General features: G+C 43.5%; 1 protein-coding gene across 7 annotated transcripts; it reads left to right on the top strand.

Moving 5' to 3' along the window:
• The first annotated feature begins 1,359 nt into the window (after positions 1-1,359).
• LOC139542313 (F-actin-monooxygenase mical1-like) lies at positions 1,360-21,050 on the top strand. 7 transcript variants are annotated; one of them, XM_071347582.1, is made up of 27 exons: positions 1,360-1,489; positions 1,732-1,800; positions 1,965-2,038; positions 4,085-4,386; positions 4,759-4,966; positions 6,313-6,420; positions 6,595-6,690; positions 6,930-7,085; positions 7,587-7,687; positions 8,522-8,779; positions 9,023-9,138; positions 9,469-9,595; positions 10,342-10,429; positions 11,588-11,735; positions 11,999-12,195; positions 13,436-13,536; positions 14,083-14,145; positions 14,528-14,741; positions 15,329-15,399; positions 15,659-16,304; positions 16,491-16,703; positions 19,155-19,276; positions 19,356-19,469; positions 19,771-19,864; positions 20,081-20,174; positions 20,455-20,528; positions 20,704-21,050. In XM_071347582.1, the coding sequence occupies exons 4-27, from the start codon at positions 4,129-4,131 to the stop codon at positions 20,910-20,912; spliced, it is 3,876 nt and encodes a 1,291-aa protein (XP_071203683.1). In that variant the 5' UTR covers positions 1,360-1,489; positions 1,732-1,800; positions 1,965-2,038; positions 4,085-4,128; the 3' UTR covers positions 20,913-21,050. The 7 variants fall into 7 exon arrangements, with proteins under 7 accessions (XP_071203683.1, XP_071203682.1, XP_071203677.1 ...); XM_071347581.1 differs by having other exon boundaries at positions 16,485-16,703; positions 19,158-19,276; XM_071347576.1 differs by having other exon boundaries at positions 16,485-16,703.
• Positions 21,051-21,578: the final 528 nt, after the last annotated feature.

Raw genomic sequence — 21,578 nt, 5'->3', positions numbered from 1 at the left:
TCTACAGGATCGGTGGGTCCCCCACGGGATGTTTGAGCTAACCTAGACTAATGCGATTAACATGAGGTTGTAAAGTAACAAAATAATTCCCAGGACATAGACATATCCGATATTGGCAGAAATCTTAAATTCTTGTTAATCTAACTGTGCTGTCCAATTTACAGTAGCTATTACAGTGAGAGAAGACCATGCTATTGTTTGAGGAGAGTGCACAGTTATGAACTTAAAGTTATTAATAAACCAATTAGGCACATTTGGGCAAATGTTGAACAGAAATGCAATGGTTCATTGGATCAGTCTAAAACTTTGCACATACACTGCTGCCATCTAGTGGCCAAAATCGAAATTGTGCCTGGGCTGGAATAATACATTATGGCCTTTCTCTTGCATTTCAAAGATGATGGTATGCCGTCCCTAGGAGGGGTGCGTCACTTGAGTGGGTTGAGTCAATGACATGAGCTTCCTGTCCGGGTTGCGTTGTAACAGTTGGTATAATGGGATCATTCAGAGTACACAGAGAAGATTGAATGACAGCTAAAATTAGCAGTCATTCAATCTTCTCGGTGTAACAGTTGGGATAATGGCACAATAAAGTTTTATTCTGAAAGTCCAGTAATATTACAGATACTAGGCCTACTTTGTAATTGAAACCAGAAAGAACGTTCTGCAGGGCAGGATTGGCACACACCATATTATTCAGCAACCCCTTTTTTTCCTGTTATTTCATTTATCAATTTCCCGTTGTTGTATAGCAATCAACCTTGGTAGCAGAGAATTTTCAACACCACAATATGTACATCACATCTCAATGGAGTTGAGTGGCGTGGACTTTTATTTTGAAGGTGACCCACCAATTCCACTTGTTTTTTGCTCATGCTAATGTTGTTCACAACACACTGTTCTAGCACTTGAATTGAAGGGTAACTACACCCGAAAATCTAAATTGCACACATCAACCTCCCTTGGTGGAGGTCGAATAAAATGCTATTTTTATCAAAAATTACAAATTGCAGCACCCAAAGAAAATAACACCTTTACACAAGACAAATGGGCACAAGGTACACATTAAAGAATGTACATTTTTACATGTATCGATGTGATACCGACTTCATGTAGTCGGAGGTACACTTCGCCAAAACGCATTGCCACTCAACTCCATTGTAACGTGGAGTTGAGAATTCTCAAGTACAACCTTGGTATCGTAGTTGTTTTGTTTTTTGGCAAATTAGCAAAAACACGTTAGTTACCTTCAGGGAAATACGGTTAGCATCTCATACCCAATTCACTCACCTTTCTTTCTTTCTACCTCATTTGTGCTGTGTCTACTGTTCTGCTGTCCCGCCCCTTTCCTGGCCCCAACTTTTGGCTGCTCTGTCATGTTAGAGGCATTCAGCAGCTTGATAATATACACCGCAGCGTTTGCAGACCAGTCATTGTGGCAGACCAGTCATTGTGGCAGACCCTTTGTCCTCAGCCGACACGTGACGGGGTAAGACAAAAACCCTTATCCACTGTTGTTCTCCTCACGTAAATGTAACATCTGCCTTGTCTGTCGAAAGTATAGCAATAACTTGATCATTGCTCAAGCAGAGCAGTCTACTTCATAAGGAAAGGTTCTTCCTCACTCTTCAAGGTTTTGCTCCTGACCATTTCCATATTTGTCATGACAAGACTTGTTTGAGTAGAACCTCAGGAAAGAAACAGACTCTAAATGGTGTGTGTTTGTACCAGGCAGATGTTGTGTGCTTTGCAGGGTGCAGCATTCTTAACCACATACATCATCACAAGAGTCAAGAACAGGCAAGAACTGTCTACTTTCTTTCTCCACCACAGCAGCCAACACTTCATTGAGGCTGTCAACTGTCTTTCGACACTATGAACAAATACCGTTGCTCTTGTCTCTCTCTTAGATGAAATACTCAGGATGTTGCGCATGAAGATGAATGACAACTTTCTGTTTGCAGATGTCTGTTGCTTAACAAAGAAGAAGGATACCAGAAATATCACATCTAAAATGAAGCTGAACAAAGAGTCGTAGGTGTGTGACAGACTTGAATGAACGACTGGCATAAGATGACCCGAAGAAGATGAGATGCTGGGGACAGTAGGATAGTAGGACATTCAAGTTGCACACCACTGATACTGAAAGTGGCCTCCTGCTTACATGTATTGGACACACTTTTATTTGTTTCCTTGAGGTCTATTGAGAGAAGGACTTTTACCCTGACCTTTGTGCCCACATGCAAGCTGTTATTGTATTTGATAAAGGATTAATCATTACAAGGCAGAAATTTGTGCCCACATTTTAGTGTGGTTGTGTGCCTCTGGTTTATACCATGGCAGCCACTTCACGTCACTGTAAAGCTGAGTTCAAGAGCATGCATGACTGGAGAGCGGCGCAGTTATGATTTTAATGATATGGTTTTGAGGAACATGTTTAGTCATTTTGTCTCCAGTGAAGCAATATCCTGTGTATTTTGACAGATATGATTCCCTTGCATAGCTACAGTGTGACTGTTGGGCCTGAGTTGATATGATACTGCTAGATTTGACAGCTGAAGTGTTCCAACTGTCAAGGCTGTGTCTGATTTCTAGCTCTGCCTGATGCAGTGACGGAGAGGTTCAACTCTCAGCTGCAATGTTATATCAATGTCCAGTATAACATTTGAGTTGTTACAGAGCAACTATATGAGGGCCAAAGAGAACTCCAAGGAAATGCTACAAGTACATAGAGGGAGAGCTACTGAGAGCGTGAGGGTTCCTCATGCATAATGTACACTGTAGACTAGAGCCTGTTTTATGACCTCATTCTTAACATCCACACAAAGACCTGGACAATCTCGGCCCATTGAATGAATAGCTCTTCATACAGTTATGTTAGGTTGTACTGTACAGTAGCCTATATTTCTCCCACAAACACATCTATTTGTATAGCTCTATGGCCATAAAAAGCCCTCACCCAATCTGTCCAATAGGGTTTGTGTCTGTCTGCCTCAGGTGTCTAGCAGAAGATGCTGAATATAACCAGCAAGTTACAGCATTTGTAAATGTCATCTCAGGAAGTCATGTGTGAACAAAACATTAGTTCCAGGAAATGACTTGCCAACCACAATGCACTAAATGCTTGACACATACAGTAGCTTGAGTAGAGTTTGTCACCTAGTTGTTGTCACTGCTTTTAAACATTTTAGGTTGGTCTACATTTGCCTGCACATTTAAACTGGAGTTTAATGATTCTTCTGTCCATATCTGTATGTATATTTACTGCTTTTTTTGACTGACATGTAGTGGTAGTAGTAGTATAGGTGTATGGAAGGAGTTCTAGTAGCAGTCTGTTTTAGTCATTGTAATGCTCAGCTATGTGACTTGAACAGTGGTTTATCTTGATGCTAGCTGCCTATGTGATCCAAGTAAGCCCTTTTCAGATCTATTAGTATTACCGCGCCCAGAGCCAATGCTGACTAAGTGATTATTATCTAACCAGTTTAAGTAAAGAGGATAGCGACTGTATTATTTGTGGTCAGTGTGAAGCTAAGATTATCCCATCTGTTCAGTGTGATGTGGCCAACCACTTCTGTCTCTCTTCCCTCTGAAAGAGAAACACTGGACCAAAGATACAGGAAGTGTTTTTATTAAGAGTAGACTGTCTTATTTGTGTGTAATATAGCGTCACTAAGTTCAATGGTAAACACCCATCATAGCATTCAATCTTAGGGAGCTGTCATAAAGATAACGAACCTACACAGAACACATGGTTGGGGAAGTTAGGGATGACTATGACTCGGGTGGCTTTAAAACCATCTAATTTTAGGGTTTTATTTTCAGACAGAGGGAATTGTCCCCAGTTGTTGTCTGTTAGTCAGACCTCTAGACCACCTCCATATATTTCCAAAGCCCAACGGCAAAAATGCATCACTTTGTTATTTAGTCTTTATATTATAATAACTTCTGTAATTGAGCTCAGTTATTTTTAGGCAGTTTATTTAAAATTTTTAAAAATGTGTGCCCATTTAGAGGACAACTTTAATAATATATCTTATATATTTTTGTTTTCTCATGGTGTTGGTGTTTACTTTATCCACAGTGAACATCCAAGAATCTGGAGGCACAGGTTCAGCATCCACTACCATGGTGAACCAAGACCCCACCAACCCCTCCCATGCCCTCTTTGACCAGTTTGTCCAGACCCAGACCTGTAAGGAGGTGCAGCGTACCTTCTCAGAGCTCTGCCACCACCTACAATTGGACCCCCGGGACTACCAGAGATTCTACACCAAGCTCAAGGAGAGGCTCAACTACTGGAAGGCCAAAGCTCTCTGGATCAAGCTGGACAAGCGAGCCCAACACCAAGATTACCAGCAGGGCAAAGTCTGTGCCAAAACCAAGGTATGTGTATTTATTTCTTCTCATTTAAACGAAGAAGAGGAATACTCAAGAAGTTATCTAAAGTAAAATACATTTGTACAAGGAGGGTGGCTGTGTGGTGCTCTGTTAGTATTGGATCTCTAGTTGTGTTAAAGGTTTCAACATCAGCATTGTGTCTCTACAGTGGCAGAGTACTGTCAGTGCTTTTGATACTATCAAGGTGCATTCAGCAACTGCAGAGCTTTATCCTATTTCCTTCCTCTCTATATTTATTCCTTCTCTCTTCCTCCCCCCCACTCTCTCCCCTCTTCTCTCTCACGCACCCTTTCCCTCTGTCTCGCTCTCTCTTTCTCCCCCCTCTACCCACCTCTGTATCTCCCTCTCTCTCCTCAGTGCCTGGTGCTGGGTGCAGGGCCGTGCGGGCTGAGGACAGCCATAGAGCTGGCTCTGCTGGGGGCTCAGGTGGTGGTACTGGAGAAGAGGGACTCTTTTTCCCGGAATAACGTACTGCACCTCTGGCCTTACACCATCTATGACCTGCGTGGGCTGGCTGCCAAGAAGTTCTACGGCAAATTCTGCACTGGGGCTCTGGATCACATCAGTATGTCTACCACTGCCATACTATATCAACTAGATTTACTGATGTAATAATGCCAATCATATATCTTTATGCATGACTAAATCAAACCTTATTTAGTTGAATCTATTACTGTTATTTTTTCACATACAGTGCCTGTGTACACTACCAGTCAAAAGTTTTAGAACACCTACTCATTTAAGGGTTTTTATTTATTTTTACCATTTTCTACGTTGTAGAATAATAGTGAAGACATCAAAACTATTAAATAACATATGGAATCATGTAGTAACCAAAAAAGTGTTAAACAAATCAAAATGTATTTTATATTTGAGAATCTTCAAATAGCCACCCTTTGCCTTGATGACAGCTTTGCACACTCTTGGGATTCTCTCAACCAGCTTCATGAGGTAGTCACCTGGAATGCATTTCAATTAACAGGTGTGCCTTGTTAAAAGTACATTTGTGGAATTTCTTTCCTTAATGCGTTTGAGCCAATCAGTTGTGTTCTGACAAGGCAGGGGATAGCCCTATTTGGTAAAAGACCAATTCCATATTATGGCATGAACAGCTCAAATAAGCGAAGAAAAATGACAGTCCATCATTACTTTAAGACATGAAGGTCAGTCAATACGGATACATCTTTTTTTTATTCAAGTGCAGTCCAAAAACCATCAAGCGCTATGATGAAACTGGCTCTCATGAGGACCGCCACAGGAAAGAAAGACCCAGAGTTACCTCTGCTGCAGAGGATAAGTTCATTAGAGTTACCAGCCTCAGAAATTGCAGCCCAAATAAATGTTTCACAGAATTCAATTAACAGACACATCTCAACATCAACTGTTCAGACGAGACTGCAGTAATTTGACCATGAAGGAGAGTGATGGAGTGCTGCATCAGATAACCTGGCCTCCACAGTCACCCGACCTCAACACAATTGAGATGGTTTGGGATGAGTTGGACCGCAGAGTGAAGGAAAAGCATCCAACAAGTGCTCAGCATATGTGGGAACTCATTCAAGACTGTTGGAAAAGCATTCCAGGTGAAGCTGGTTGAGAGAATGCCAAGAGTGTGCAAAGCTGTCATCAAGGCAAAGGGTGGCTATTTGAAGAATTTGTTTAACACTTGTTTGGTTACTACGTGATTCCATATGTGTTATTTCATAGTTGTGATATCTTCACTATTATTCTACAATGTATAAAATAGTAAAAATAAAGAAAAACCCTTGAATGAGCAGGTGTTCTAAAACTTTTGACTGGTAGTGTGTGTCCGTATCATCAGGCATCAGTCAACTGTTTGAATTGAAGAGGATTGTTTAAATTCCCTGTGTGACAATATCATACATCTTTCTATGTGTCTGTATCCTTCAGGCATCCGTCAGCTCCAGCTGATACTACTGAAGGTGTCTCTCCTCCTGGGGGTGGATGTTAACACTGGGGTGGAATTCAAAGGCTTTGTGGAGCCCTCAGAAGCCACAGGTACTTCTAGACTCCCCTCTGTTCCCTCCCTGTATTAGAGAAATAAAATAATAGCTATTTGCATGGCTGTAAAAGCTTGTAGGGCAGTTGAAATAATCTGCCCAGAGTCCTGTGTGTGATAATAGACCTTAATGCTATGCTCTCTCTGTGGTTCCCTATGGCTCCCTCCATCAGGCTGGATGGCCAAGCTGTATCCTGACGATCACCCTGCTGGGAAGTTCCAGTTTGATGTCTTCATCTCTGCAGGAGGAGGACGCTTTGTCCCTGATGGTGAGGAGTGAGGACACACTCACACGCTGTCATCCTGCTGCACATACTGTACGCACTTTAGACCAGCATATTTTAATAGGACCTTATCCCTGATGGTGAGGACACACTTAGAAAATAAAGAATGTAGCCGGACACTCAAGCTCAGATACAATTGATTTATTAAACGGAAACACTCAATTATATGCACCTGAATTCAGGCTGCATGTGCTTCTCCTTGATATGCATGTCTTTCTCCCCAGGCTTCAGGTGGAAGGAGCTGCGAGGAAAGCTGGCCATCGGCATCACATGTAACTTCATCAACCATCACTCAGCAGCCGAGGCCCAAGTGGCAGAGATCAGTGGTGTGGCCCGCATCTACAACCAGAAGTTCTTCCAGGACCTGCTCACAGAGAAAGGTAGGATTCTATTCTATGCCCCTGGTTTGGGTCTAGTGAGTGCAAACACTTCTATTGTTGGACACTAAGGTTTCAGCGACCGCGGATCGTGATAAAGAATATTGCACAATCTGGGCATGGTGACAATTATGGCGACAGAGAAGGAGTGGACAGTGGAGAGTGCTGTCTTTTTAATCTGTGTCCCTCTTCCTCTTGTCAATGTCATTTGAATTGATGCTATCATCTGTGATGCAATCCTCCTGTTCTTCTTCTCTTGTGCTCTAGTGCTGTTTCACTTGTCCTGTCATTGTCTTGTTCTTAGTTTCTCACTCATTCATTTCATTCTCTCTCTCTCTCTCTCTCTCTCTCTCTCTCTCATTCATTCATTTCGTTCTTGATCTCCCTCTCTCGCTCTCTCACTTTCTCTCTCCCTTTCCATATCTCCATCACCCTCTCTCGCCCTCTATCTCCTCTCTTTTCTTTCTTTCTCTCTCCTCTCTATCTCTCCCACCCTCCCTCCAGGTATTGATCTGGAGAACATAGTCTACTATAAAGACGCCACCCACTACTTTGTCATGACTGCCAAGAAGAAGAGCCTGTTAAAGATGGGGGTCATTAAACAGGTGAGGGAACCACATCATTACAACCAGCAGCAGCAGCTCCACACTAGGCCTCTAGAGGGCGTTTCACAACACTGAGACAAACTGGCCCAAGCCTGGATCCCAACATTGTCCTCCCCAAACAAGCTGGGGGCTTTTCCTGCTCTTTGGGATTAGCCGCTAATAAACTGTGTTAATGTAATTGATGTCTATGCAGCACAGGGTCAGCACTAGGTCTCCCCAGCCATGCTACTGTGTACACTGCTCACTCTCGCTCCCTCTTGTCACACTAGTAGTCTGGAACGACAAAGCCAGATCTTCTTGTTTTGTCTTCAAGTGATTAGAGTCCACTCTGCCTGTTATCAAAATAGAGACTTTCCTCTGTCTCATCTGTTATAGTTCAGTTGCCAAGATGGGAGATGTTCTGCTGAGTAACTGTTTAGTATTTCTGTTGCACTGAAGCTGTAATCATTCTATATATTTGCGCATGATTATGGAGGGTTGGTATTTGTGTAATTCTTGTCACTGTTCCACTTTGTTTAAAGATGCTGACTCAGTGTCGGCTTGCTTCTTTATGTGGAGCATATAATGCTTGGCTAGACTACGTGGGAGGATTATATCCATTGTTTTCACATAAAGCAGCATCTAGATTCTAGTCCGTGATAGACAGCTCTCTGATGTGTGTCACCACCACCCCAGTGCTTTAATTATGCTGGTCTGCATCAGTAGTACAGACTATCAGCTTCTCCAATTTTCTACTGCTTGAGTATCGGTACCCCCCATTTTGTATTTTTGTTCTATTTAATTATATGGTGTCCCCTCTGTGACCACATCAAAAATGTTCCCTATTGTCTCCAGGACTTCAGCGACGCCAATCAGCTCCTGGGCCAGGCCAACGTGGACCAGGACGCCTTGTTGCGTTACGCCCACGGCGCTGCCCACTTCTCCACAGGCCACCGCCTGCCCAACATGCAGTTTGCCCTGAACCACGCTGGCCAGCCTGACGTGGCCATGTTTGACTTCACCTGTATGCACCGTGCTGAGAACGCCTCGCTAGTCAGGGAGAGGAAAGGAAAGAAACTACTCATGGGCCTGGTCGGAGACTGCCTGGTGGAGGTGAGAGGTCATGTACATGTGATGGATGATGATCTTGTTGTAAAATGTCTAACATGTTCATGGTTTCTATATTCTCACATACTGTATATACATTCAGTTATACACACAATGGTACACTGATTGTACTTTATACACGGTCATCACTTAGACGATTTTATACTCCATTTCCTAAGGGCATAACAGTGTCTACATACAATTTCCTGTTGTCATACAGCACTATTCTGAAAGTGTATGTGTCCACAGCCATTCTGGCCTCTGGGAACAGGTATTGCCCGTGGGTTTCTGGCTGCCTTCGACACAGCGTGGATGGTCAGGAGCTGGGGCAAGGGAAAACCCCACCTGGAGGTCATTGCTGAACGGTAACAAAGCTTTTTCTATATGATCATAAACATCACCTCAAAAATCATGTGCCCATCCCTCTTCGTTGTTACTGTATAGAAGGGGTCACCCTGGCCGGGCCTTACAGAGAAAACTCTCCAACTGGTAATAGCACTCTAGGCCTTTAACTGTTTTTCCTCACAACATTCTTTGAACATCCATTACTTCACAAGCAGCTGCTTTAAAAAAAAATATTCCTGAACAAACCCATCAATCTTCTGTTCCTTTGGAGCTGCTTCTTCTTCAGTTCTACACTGAGCTTCTGAGGTATAAGTGTTTCTAGGAGATGTCTTTCCCTCTGACTGAAATAGGGAGAGTATCTACCAGCTCCTGTCCCAGACCACGCCAGAGAACATCAGTAAAAACTACAGTGCCTTTAGCATAGACCCGACTACACGCTACCAGCACGTCAACCTCAACTCCATCAAGACCAACCAGGTCAGAAACACACAAATATTATCTATTACATTATAGTCCTTCTATTTCTATGGTCAGCACAGACTCAAAGCTCCATTGATGCCTGATTCACACTATTGGGCCAACCTGAAAGACACTGTGCTGGCTTGGATCTTTTCTTTTCAACACGGTTCCAGCAACTATAGTGGATGCGTAACCAGGCCAGCTCAGTAAAGTTTGGTTCAGGTTGGTTCGATGGTGTGAAAAGGGTATAACTGTCTCACTGTATCAGTGCTAGCAAAGTGAATAGATATTGTGCTGAGTAACATTGTTAACACATTGTGAATTATATCAGTGCTGCTCTGCCATTTTGGGTTGATATTTCCTAGAGTATACATGCGTTGCCAGGAAACTGCTCTGTTTGTGTATGAAGTGTTGAGCTGGCTAGGAAATGCTTTTTGATTTCCCCCACTAGAGGAGTATTGATCTGAAAGGCTTTAGTTTTCACAAACTACCAGATCAATTACACTGCATCAAACCAAACCCCAGCTTCTGCATTTGAGTACCAGCTTTATGAAGCTTACTGTGTTCTTAGCCTGGTCCTAGATCTGTTTGTGCTGTATATCCAACGCCTATTGCCGTTGCTTGACAATGACCGTAGGAGTTGGCAAGACAGCACAAGCATATCTGGGACCAGGCTACTGTGTTCTGGCTCTATTATAAAATTCAACTCAAATCAAGTGCTATGTTGTTTAACATGATTCTCTCTCTTTGCATGCATTCCAAAGTTGCAACATCTGTATGATGTTGAAGACCATATTGATTTGGGCCAACTAACCAAGAAGCAGAAAGGCAGGTTGTCTCACCTGCGACAAGGTTTGTCTAGCTTCACTTTACTAAAGCAGTAATGCATGATGGGAGCATGGGCATGATTCATTTTTGTTTGGGCACGACTGTGCTGGGCAATTCCACGGTAACGGAAATACACTGACTCAGTTTTTTCCACTTTAAATGTATGCTAAACAAAAACCTTTGATCTTAATGTTTTACAAACCATACAACTCTATGCACAAGGACTACTTTTAACAATTTCCACTGGAGAATTTACAAAAAAGAACGTAGTGGAAGAACTGTGCAGATGCACATTTTGGTAACAGATTTACATTTTCCAAAAACGTTGTTAAATATGTGCTCTAAATTAAGATTCAAAGATGTCTGCAGAAAGAATGGGGTGTCAGCTATGACATGACACCTTGAGTTTGAAAAATATATATTTTGGTTATTGAACTACAAGTGGATTTACATCTGGTAATGGAATTACGGTAACGGAATTACATCATGGGTAACTGATCTGTACTGTACAGAGATGCATAATTATGGATCTGAATGTAGTAATTTTCATGTTTCGCAAGTTTGGAAATCACAGTGCAGCATAGCAGAGCACTGTCCAGACTCGGACTGTTTTAACACTCCAGACCAGATAACAGAAAGACAAAGAAAACAGTTCTGAGCTGAACATAACACTATGCCAGTGGAAGGGAGGACAGGTTTGTGACTATTATGATTTCCCATTCAGTTGCAGTAATTCCGTTACAGATTTGGGGGGTAATTCTGTAATGGAATTACAAGTTTTAAAGCTGCAATATGTAACTTATTGGGAGACCTGACCAAATACACATAGACATGTGAGTTATAGATCTGTCATTCTCATTGAAAGCAAGTTTAAGAAGCGGTAGATCTGTTCTATGTGCGTTATTGCGTTCTTAAGTTTAGTTTTTGCAGTCTTTTACTTTCAAGTTTTGTACACCCGCTTCAAACATCTGAAAATACAATATTTTTGGTTATGGAAAGATATTTCACAGTGGTTTAGATGGTACAATGATTCTCTGCATGTTTTGTCACTAAACTGAAATTAGGCGAACTATTAGAATTTTAACAACCAGGAAATGGAGGAGCGATTCCTGCGTAGTGTAGGCCTATTAGGCATGCATTCTAAATCCTAATGCAGTGTTCCTATGTGTGTTCATGGCCAAGATTCAGTTGGAGCTTTTGAGGAGCTGTTGAAGTGGTGCCAGCAGCACACGGCAGGGTACGACAGGGTGAAGGTGAAGGATCTGACCCAGTCCTGGAGGTCTGGCCTGGCCTTGTGTGCCCTCATCAACACCTTCAGACCCCATCTTATGTGAGTCTGTGGGCTTTATAAGGGGACAATTCAACTTATACACCACAAATTTAGCAAATGCACAAGTAGTACCACAGAAGGAAAAACTACCCATGAGGCTACAGTAAAATGTCATTGGTCTGAGAGGCTTTTCCTGTTCAAATTATTCTAATTCCATGCTACTACCTGTCCAATAAGAAAGCAAATGTCCATTTTCTATGGTGTGCCCTACTGAACATGGCCCTGGTCAACATAGTAACTATCCCTTACCTGTCCCTCCACAGTGACATGTCCTCTCTGAAGGAGTCTGATTCGGTCCACAACAATCAGCTGGCCTTCAGCCTCCTGGAGGAAGAGCTGGGCATCCCTCCCATCATATCAGCCAGTGACATGGCCACCAAGGAACAGATAGATAAGCTCTCCATGGTGCTCTACCTCACACAGATCCACGATGCCTTCAACGAAAGGACGCCCACTAGAGGTAAGCATCAGGGCAATGGCTGTCAGACATGTTACATACAGTAATTAGCACCGTGATTGTTTGATTACTTGTAGCCTTGACGCCAGCCATCTTGAACAAGAAATTGTTGTTGAGGTCTGCTATCACGAGACTAGATTATGTATATTTGTAGAATGTTACTGTTGCATTGTTATCTCAACATTATGCGTAGTTGTATTCATTACGTAAAGGTGTTTTTAGTGTGCTTCATTTCTAAAAATGCTGGACCAAATTTCAGCAGTTTTCAATATTAACCATATCACATAGCCTACTATTAGTGAAAGCGATTGAATCTGGCCCTACCTCTGCTGTTTAGACAGTGCATAGCTTATGTAACCCCCATTTGTACAACCTTGGGCCCAGGTGTTTTTTCTCTATGAAATGTGTTTTGTGTTGATAAGGAGGGAGAGGGCTGTCATTGTCCCTTTAAGAGCATTACCCAGCATTCCTCTGGTTAGAGTAGCTGGGTCTGTGCTCATAACCAGCCCTGATTGACTGTCAGGGTTGTGCTGCTCCTTGCGCTCAGTCGGTAAGCCAGGCAGCAGTCAAAGCAAACGGCACAGCAGCCCGTGAGGAAATGGCTTATCAGGCTTGGGTGGGACTAGCCTCAGCGTCATCTAAATTATATCTAATATTCCTGCTGTGAGGAAGAAGGATTTTCCCGGTCTGTTTTTGCTGCCGGGGTTATTTCTGGTAAATACTAGCAGAGTGTGTAGCAGAGATATTTTCAGTGGTGATCCAGCATTTGGAAGCAGGCTTGGATAGAGGGTGTGACTTGCTCCGCTTGCCTTGTCGCTGTGATGCCGTAGGTAGCATACAGTAGCTCTCTGTAGGGGGATCGGCTGTCTGGCTTGCACACAGATGCGCATGCACGAGGGACATGTCCTGTCTGTCACGGGGCGCTTACACACGAGATCTCTCAGGGGGATTGACAAGTTGAATTTAATTACATCTTCCACAAAGCCTTATTTTCAACAGCAGTGTGGAGAAGCTGGATCTGTAATAAAAAATGACTGACAGGATTTTTACATACGGGAGATTGGTAGAGAAAAAGCCAGAACACATTGTTTATGTACAAGAAGATGTGCACATTTTAAAATGCAGGTTCTCTGCTGTAGGGAGGTTCTCTGCTGTTAGGTTGGTGCCTGTGAAACGTGTGTGTTGTTCTGGCAGAACAGGGACAGTATGAAACTAAAGCTGGAGTGCGTTTGTGTCTCTGCAGCAGAACCCCCGAGCCTTCTCCTGACACCGTCCAAGACCCTGTCTTTTCAGGCTGTGTTCTTCCTCAACAAGCTCAAGCACAACTCTCTGCAAAGACGCAAGGTAAGGCTCAGGCAATCAGCTGCATGTTGTCACTGCGACTAGTCAGCTATTTACTCAATACAGTATCAGGGATAGCGCGCTAAAAACATTTGTCTGTTGGGTAAAATGGAGAGTAGGCTAACCTCAAGTTCACATCGACTGTCAATCTTTTTCATGCAACTCCCCGCTGTCGTTAACTATTTACTTACAGTAATATCAGAGTTCTCTAGATAAGAACCTTGAATTCACATGCCCAGCCATTTTGGTTTTGGTTCTTGTAATTATACTTTGATTCATTCATTGTACATTCATTGTCAACAGTTAAACAATGTGTTTTAGTCATCATTTGATTGTTTTAGTTCGTTATTATAACTAATACCATACTACAGAACACTTGCAGTAGATGTTTACCTTTGTTGGCCTTTTCCAAAATCAACTGTAATAGCAAAGACACCTTTCAAGCATGTAAGATAATATCTAAAGCATTGTTCATTTTGACATCATCCATTATTTATTTGCATATTTTAAACCATAAACGGCCATGTGACTGTTTTATCTTTTACACAGGAGAGACTGGCAGCCGAGACAGAAGAAAAAGATAAAAGGATGAGGATGGGAGATGAGGAAGATGTGAGTAGTGTCTAGAATACAAATGCTATCCTCATTACCATAGACTCCCATGCAGCGCTAACCTTTTGCTGTGTGATGGATGTATCTGCAGACTTAAGGACTACTCCAACTGCTATTCTATACAATGTTTCCGTGCTATGTTATTGAACTACTGACATCACTGGTGGTTGTTCCTCTCTTTGGTTACTACTGGGGTATAACACCTAGGGTACAGACCTTTGTAATAATTGTTGAACACGCCAGATTTGTCATTTTGAGTCGTTCCTCTTTCTTTGGCCTTCAGGACTAGTTGCTATTGTTACATCATAAGCACATGTTTTTGTGCTAAGTTATTGAAGTACTGTTCAAATATGATTGTTGGTCTCAATTTCTTTGCTCTCAGCCTGTAGCCCCTCTCGCAGCCCCTGAGGTGACCCCTGACCCTGAACTAAGCCCGACGTCAATGAACAACGAGGAGTGTTACTTCTGCGGCCAGCGGGTCTATGTGCTGGAAAGGATCAGTACTGAGGGCAAGTTCTTCCACCGTAGCTGCTTCACCTGCCAGCAGTGTGGCACCACCCTCAGACTTGGCAGTTATACCTTTAGCCAGCACACGGGTGAGTGAGCATTACAACTTCTTCTACTGCTGAGTGCCAGTCTGTTTGTGCTAATCATGTTAATTCCTTAGCATGCTGTCGAATGCCAAGGAGGTGACCTGATAGCGTAGACTGGCACTCAGTCTCGTGGGATATCTGCTGGATCCTAATGAGCCTTTGAATTTTTTACAAGCGCAACATCATGTTACTATGCAAATAGGACTTCCATGGTCGTTATGTACTCAAGTATGGAAAATATTCTCAGTGACATGTTGTGTTCTATCTTCTGAAATGTTGTCTGCTCACAAAGATGCAGCAAGCTACTCCCTCTTTAGACAATACAGAAACAGAATATAGTTTGTGTGCAACAACTTCCATACCTGTAGTAAGTTAAATCCTCCAAGGCAAGGAACCTACATCCGGATGATAAATACAGCACAGTTTAATTTATTTATGCACCATATGAAAAATGAATGAAAGATACCCTTTTACGTGTTTTGTGGTTCATGTGAAAAGGAGAACGGGAGAAAGGGTTGTCAAGTAGCATCTCTAACATGTACAAGATCCAGAGTCTGTGCAAGCTGTTGTTTTCCCTCTTGTGCCCTCAGGGAAGTTCTACTGTGATCTGCACTCTGAACAGCTAGAGATAGAGAACAGGGAACAATCCCCATCCGTTAAGGTGGGTCTCTCTGTTCTGAGTTTGAGCAGATGGGAAATTAAACCGTTCTGTTGCATACCATGTTGCCAGCTTGTGGCTCAACTTGTCTGTAAAGAACAGTTAAGGACAGCTAGTGGGTAGAAGTAGTACATTAGCGTTGAGTCACAAGACCTGTTCATTTCCAACAGGGCAGTGTACCATAACCATTCATTTACAGAGGAATGTTTAATCACAACAATGCTAATGCTACAATGCTTCTTTCATTTTTTCCCCCTTCTAGGATAACATCGGAGATCACGAGGAGGAGAAAGGTGTGAATTCGATCACCAGTGAAGACCCCTCACCTTGTCCCTCTGAGGACGATGAGTACTATCTAGACTCGGGTCCTCCTAAACCCATGGAGCCTCTGCATCCTCCGAGTCAGGAAGACCCCAGTAGCAAACAACCTAACCCTGTAGAGGAGCCCCCTGTCTCACCAAATCCACCCATAGACATTTTCATAAAGAAAGGGTTTGAGGACTGTGAGGTGGAGGAAGAGGGGAAGGAGGGGGGTGAGGATGCCCCCTCGGATCCTCTGACCCCTGTCCCAAAACCTCGCCAAGCTCGCTCGGCCATCCCAAACCCTCAGACCTCCCCTCCTGTACCCAAACCACGCACCGTCCTCCTCACCCCAAAAAGGGACACGTCACCAGCCCATGTAGGGGAGAAGGGGTCCTCCAGGGCAGCAGGAGAGAAAGGGACCCCCAAGGCAGCCCCTGACTCCAGGCCGAAGCCATCCCTGCGGAAGCTGCAGCTGACCGACGAGGAGAAGAACCACCTAGTCAACTTGAGCTTCAGCCTGGACTCTGACTCGGAGACACCCGGTTCTTCCTCCTGCTCCTCTTCCTCAGCCACAGCAGGGGGTCCCTGCCCACCCAAACCCCCAGGTATCTTTCTCTTTCATGACCTTTTCTTTGTTTTGTCTCTTCTATTGCTTTACCTGTAAAAATGTTGCGATTTTTAAATGGGAGTGTGAACTATACCACCTTTTTGAGGTATGATAAAAGAAATCATGTTTAAAATGACCCAGTCGAAAGCTTGAAGGGTTTAATAAAGTTTGATTTGAGGTGCAGACGGCCAGGAGGAGGAGGGCTACTGGAGTGGGGGCCCTGGCGCGGGGGGACACATACGGGAGCACAGGAACCGCCGCTGCTTCAGGAGGAAAGAGGAACCAGCGGAGGGCCAGGGTCAGCACGCCAGGGTCCGCTCCAAGTTCTCCCCCTGGAACTTGTCCTCCCCTCGGCTGGGGAGGGACCAACGCTTCAGCGTCCTCAACAGCCACCCAGGTAAAGACCCTAGTGTGGTGTGAATTTACTGTCTCGGCCATAGAGATCCTATTAAATTACTAGAGGGGCTATGTCATAAACCCTCAAAGTTCCAGAATGGGGTGAAAATGGCAGCCACTTTGGTCAGGGAGTAATCCAAACCAGTCTAATTAGAAAGAATGGCAGTAGAGGCATAATCCTGATTTTAATTATGCAGGAAAATAAAGTAAGGCATGTGATTATATCAGAAGTTGTGAAGGACAATTACTGTCATCCTAAAATATTGTCATAATAATATAAATACAGTGAGGGAAAAAAGTATTTGATCCCCTGCTGATTTTGTACGTTTGCCCACTGACAAAGAAATTATCAGTCTATAATTTTAATGGTAGGTTTATTTGAACAGTGAGAGACAGAATAACAACAAAAATATCCAGAAAAATGCATGTCAAAAATGTTATAAATTGATTTGTATTTTAATGAGGGAAATAAGTATTTGACCCCTTCTCAATCAAAAAGATTTCTGGCTCCCAGGTGTCTTTCATACAGGTAACGAACGGAGATTAGGAGCACACTCTTAAAGGGAGTGCTCCTAATCTCAGTTTCTTACCTGTATAAAAGATACCTGTCCACAGAAGCAATCAATCAATCAGATTCCAAACTCTCCACCATGGCCAAGACCAAAGAGCTCTCCAAGGATGTCAGGGACAAGATTGTAGACCTACACAAGGCTGGAATGGGCTACAAGACCATCGCCAAGCAGCTTGGTGAGAAGGTGACAACAGTTTCTGTGATTATTCGCAAATGGAAGAAACACAAAAGAACTGTCAATCTCCCTCAGCCTGGGGCTCCATGCAAGATCTCACCTCGTGGAGTTGCAATGATCATGAGAACGGTGAGGAATCAGCCCAGAACTACACAGGAGGATCTTGTCAATGATCTCAAGGCAGCTGGGACCATAGTCATCAAGAAAACAATTGGTAACACACTATGCCGTGAAGGACTGAAATCCTGCAGCGCCCGCAAGGTCCCCCTGCTCAAGAAAGCACATATACATGCCCGTCTGAAGTTTGCCAATGAACATCTGAATGATTCAGAGGACAACTGGGTGAACGTGTTGTGGTCAGATGAGACCAAAATGGAGTTCTTTGGCATCAACCCAACTTGCCGTGTTTGGAGGAGGAGGAATGCTGCCTATGACCCCAAGAAACCATCCCCACCGTCAAACATGGAGGTGGAAACATTATGCTTTGGGGGTGTTTTTCTGCTAAAGGGACAGGACAACTTCACCGCATCAAAGGGACGATGGACGGGGCCATGTACCGTCAAATCTTGGGTGAAAACCTCCTTCCCTCAGCCAGGGTATTGAAAATGGGTCGTGGATGGGTATTCCAGCATGACAATGACCCAAAACACACGGCCAAGGCAACAAAGGAGTGGCTCAAGAAGAAGCACATTAAGGTCCTGGAGTGGCCTAGCCAGTCTCCAGACCTTAATCCCATAGAAAATCTGTGGAGGGAGCTGAAGGTTCGAGTTGCCAAACGTCAGCCTCGAAACCTTAATGACTTGAAGAAGATCTGCAAAGAGGAGTGGGACAAAATCCCTCCTGAGATGTGTGCAAACCTGGTGGCCAACTACAAGAAACGTCTGACCTCTGTGATTGCCAACAAGGGTTTTGCCACCAAGTACTAAGTCATGTTTTGCAGAGGGGTCAAATACTTATTTCCCTCATTAAAATGCAAATCAATTCATAACATTTTTTGACATGCGTTTTTCTGGATTTTTTTGTTGATATTCTGTCTCTCACTGTTCAAATAAACCTACCATTAAAATTATAGACTGATCATTTCTTTGTCAGTGGGCAAACGTACAAAATCAGCAGGGGATCAAATACTTTTTTCCCTCACTGTAGTTCAAATGGATTTCATACACATTTTCTGTATAATTATGTTTTCTTGGAAAGCAGCGAGGGCTATTCTACGTGATACAATATCAGTACTTGTTGCATTTACAACTTGTCTAAGTCCTATCATCAACTGATTTGAGCCAGTGTATATGGCTGTGGATTGACTGCATTGTTCGAATAGAATGTTGGCATATTGGCAGTTTAATAAAAATAAAAATAAATATATATATATATGATGATGATATAATCATTCCTCTAAAACTGTCTGGCTAGCTAGCCAACAAACATACAGTGCAGATAAATGATTCAAATTCATTATTTTACACTATCATATCACAGCACTGGCAAACCGTAGTTAACCAACTCCCTGATCAAAATGGCTGACCTTTATCCCATCATAAGAAGGTTCATGTCCATTTTAGTATTCTGATTCCTAATTATATGGTGTCAGTATGACCACATCTTTATACCTATCAATTATTTATTTATATGGCAAACAGCAGTTGTTAATAGCCATGTTCTTCATAATTGTATTAATTAATAATTGTATTTCTTTAACTTCAAAGAAGTACACCATGGCCACAGTGTATCTGAGGAAGATGGTGCTGATGATGATGATGATGAGGAGGAGGAGGAGGATGAGTTGGATATGTTTGCACCAGATGGCTTGGATTTATATGATGATAAGGTAAGGAGTGGGACTTGCCTGGCTGGCATATTAAGTCCATAGACATTGCACTCACACACACACTCTCCCTTGTCTCTAGTTCCAGACCATCCCTTCAGACCCTGTGGAGGCTGAGAAACTGGAGCTGTTGAAGATGAGGACATTGGATCGACGGGCCAAGACGTGTGAGATGCAGCGCTTCCACAAAGCACAGGTCGGTTCACTATACTGAGATTTGCCAGTAAAGCACAGGATTGTGTTTACTAGAGAGAGAACATTTATTGTTGCAAAAGGTTTTGCTCTGGTGCACCCTACTGAATACTGCACAGGTCAGTTCACTGTCTGAACAGGACAGTCTGCTGATGCCAGATCAGAACAGCTCTACATTGGGATGGTTAGTCTTAACACTGGACCTGCCAGTATTGAGTCTTGCTGCTTGTCCAGTGTTTTCTGCTTTAAAGCTCATCTTATTGTATGCTTGTGACCCCCCCCCCCCCCTCCCTCCCTCCACCCAGTCTATTCAGAGACGCCTGGAGGAGATTGAGGTGACGTTTAAAGAGCTGGAGGATAAAGGTGTGGTGTTGGAGCAGGTACTCCGAGGAGAGGAAGGTGCGACCCCCACCCCAACGCTTTCATTTGATCTAGCGAACCATAACACAGTACTTTGAACATCGCTTGTCTTGAACTTATCCTGTGATGCTCGGATGGAGGTCCGTAGAGCGAAACATTGGCATTTGGCAAACTTTAGGGATCAAGGAATATGGAGCAGGAACTCCTTGAGTCTCTTTCGCCCTCCCCCCACCATATCTTCTCATTCTCCCACAGGCAGTGGAGGTTCCCCTGAGATGATCGACCAGTGGATCCATCTGGTCCATCAGAAGAACGCCTTGGTCTCTGAGGAGTCAGACCTCATGGTGGCGTGAGTGTAGAACTTTTCAATACATTTCCATACATTATACAGAGTGTGGTATTCTTGTGTGGTGAGAGTCCCTCGCTGAAGTAGACAGAGAAGCAGACTTCACACTCCTGACAGAGTTGTTATTGTGTTCAACATAGCTGCACCCTTGTTTTGCCATGTTGACTCATGAGCTGAGTGTGAGCTGTGGGTGGGGGGGGGGGTCCCTTAACTGCAACTAAGGCCCTATTGAATGAAACCAGCCACTTCTATTCAACTGTTTTCTGTTTCCTCTGCTCCTCAGGTCTCGACAGCTGGAGTTGGAGGATAAACAGAGCATGCTGGAGATGGAGCTCAGACAATACATGGAGCTGGATGGTATGTTTCTCTACAAAAAGACTGGATCGTTGCATTTGTCTCACTGATAGCGTTGTTAAAAGCTCACTTATTGGGAGGGGCAAAGAGGGAGCGGATAGGCTTTTTGTTCAGCTCCTGTGCGAAGTTTGACGTATGTCTGTAAAATCCTCTTTTATCGTGTCCGTGTCCACCCCAGACTCTGAGAAGACGGCAGAGCAGCAGGGAGAAGAGGACCGTGTGCTACAGGAGATGCTGGAGGTGGTTGACATGAGGAACTCTCTGGTGTCCTTCCTGGACGAGAAGCGACTCAAGGAGATCGAGAGTGACAAGCAGCAGGCCATCTCGCTGCTAGAGGCCAAGAGACACTCCACAGCCTCAGCAGGGGCACAGGTGCACTGGGCGTGAGGGTGACACACACACACATATATATATATATTTATATACATATATCTATATATATATAACTGCTAAAATGAAGGAAACACTTGAGTAAATGAGGGATGCAAAGTATATTGAAAGCAGGTGCTTCCACACGTGTGTGGTTCTTTAGTTAATTAAGCAATTAACATCCCATCATGCTTAGGGTCATGTATAAAAATGCCCAGTTCCCCATTATTTTGGCTACCATGGCTAGAAGAGATCTCCGTGACTTTGATAGAGGAGTCTCAAAGGAGCCTAGGGGGTTTAAAGTGTGTGTCTGTCACCAGATCTCAACCCAGTTGAACACTTCTGGAGCGGTGCCTGAGACTGTTATCCATCAACAAAACACCAAATTATGGAATTTCTCGTGGAAGAATGGTGTCCCATCCCTCCAATAATTCCAGACACTTGTAGAATCTATGCCAAGGCGCATTGAAGTTGTTCTGGCTCGTGGTGGCCCAACGCCATATTAAGACACTTATGATGGTGTTTCCTTTATTTTGGCAGTACATGCCTACATTAATACATATGTACAGGTATACATACACACTTAAATGTATTTAAAGAGAATATTGCTGCTTACAGACGAACATGCATGATCTTACATTTGCAAAGCCAAAGATGTATTGGTGAAGGTATTTCTCCAGAAGT

The sequence above is a fragment of the Salvelinus alpinus genome, chromosome 17 (genome assembly GCF_045679555.1).
Source record: "Salvelinus alpinus chromosome 17, SLU_Salpinus.1, whole genome shotgun sequence".
Lineage (NCBI taxonomy): Eukaryota > Metazoa > Chordata > Actinopteri > Salmoniformes > Salmonidae > Salvelinus > Salvelinus alpinus.
The sequence above is the reverse complement of the archived record's forward strand: the minus strand, read 5'-3'. Positions and strand labels throughout refer to the sequence as shown.

What these genes read in the sequence shown, in the direction of transcription:
- LOC139542313 (XM_071347576.1), top strand. Translation starts at nt 4,129, where the DNA reads ATGGTGAACCAAGACCCCACCAACCCCTCCCATGCCCTCTTTGACCAG. An exon ending in GGACCTGCTCACAGAGAAAG is followed by an intron (nt 7,086 to 7,586) that starts GTAGGATTCTAT and finishes CCCTCCCTCCAG; the next exon opens with GTATTGATCTGGAGAACATA. An exon ending in AACAATCCCCATCCGTTAAG is followed by an intron (nt 15,400 to 15,658) that starts GTGGGTCTCTCT and finishes TCCCCCTTCTAG; the next exon opens with GATAACATCGGAGATCACGA.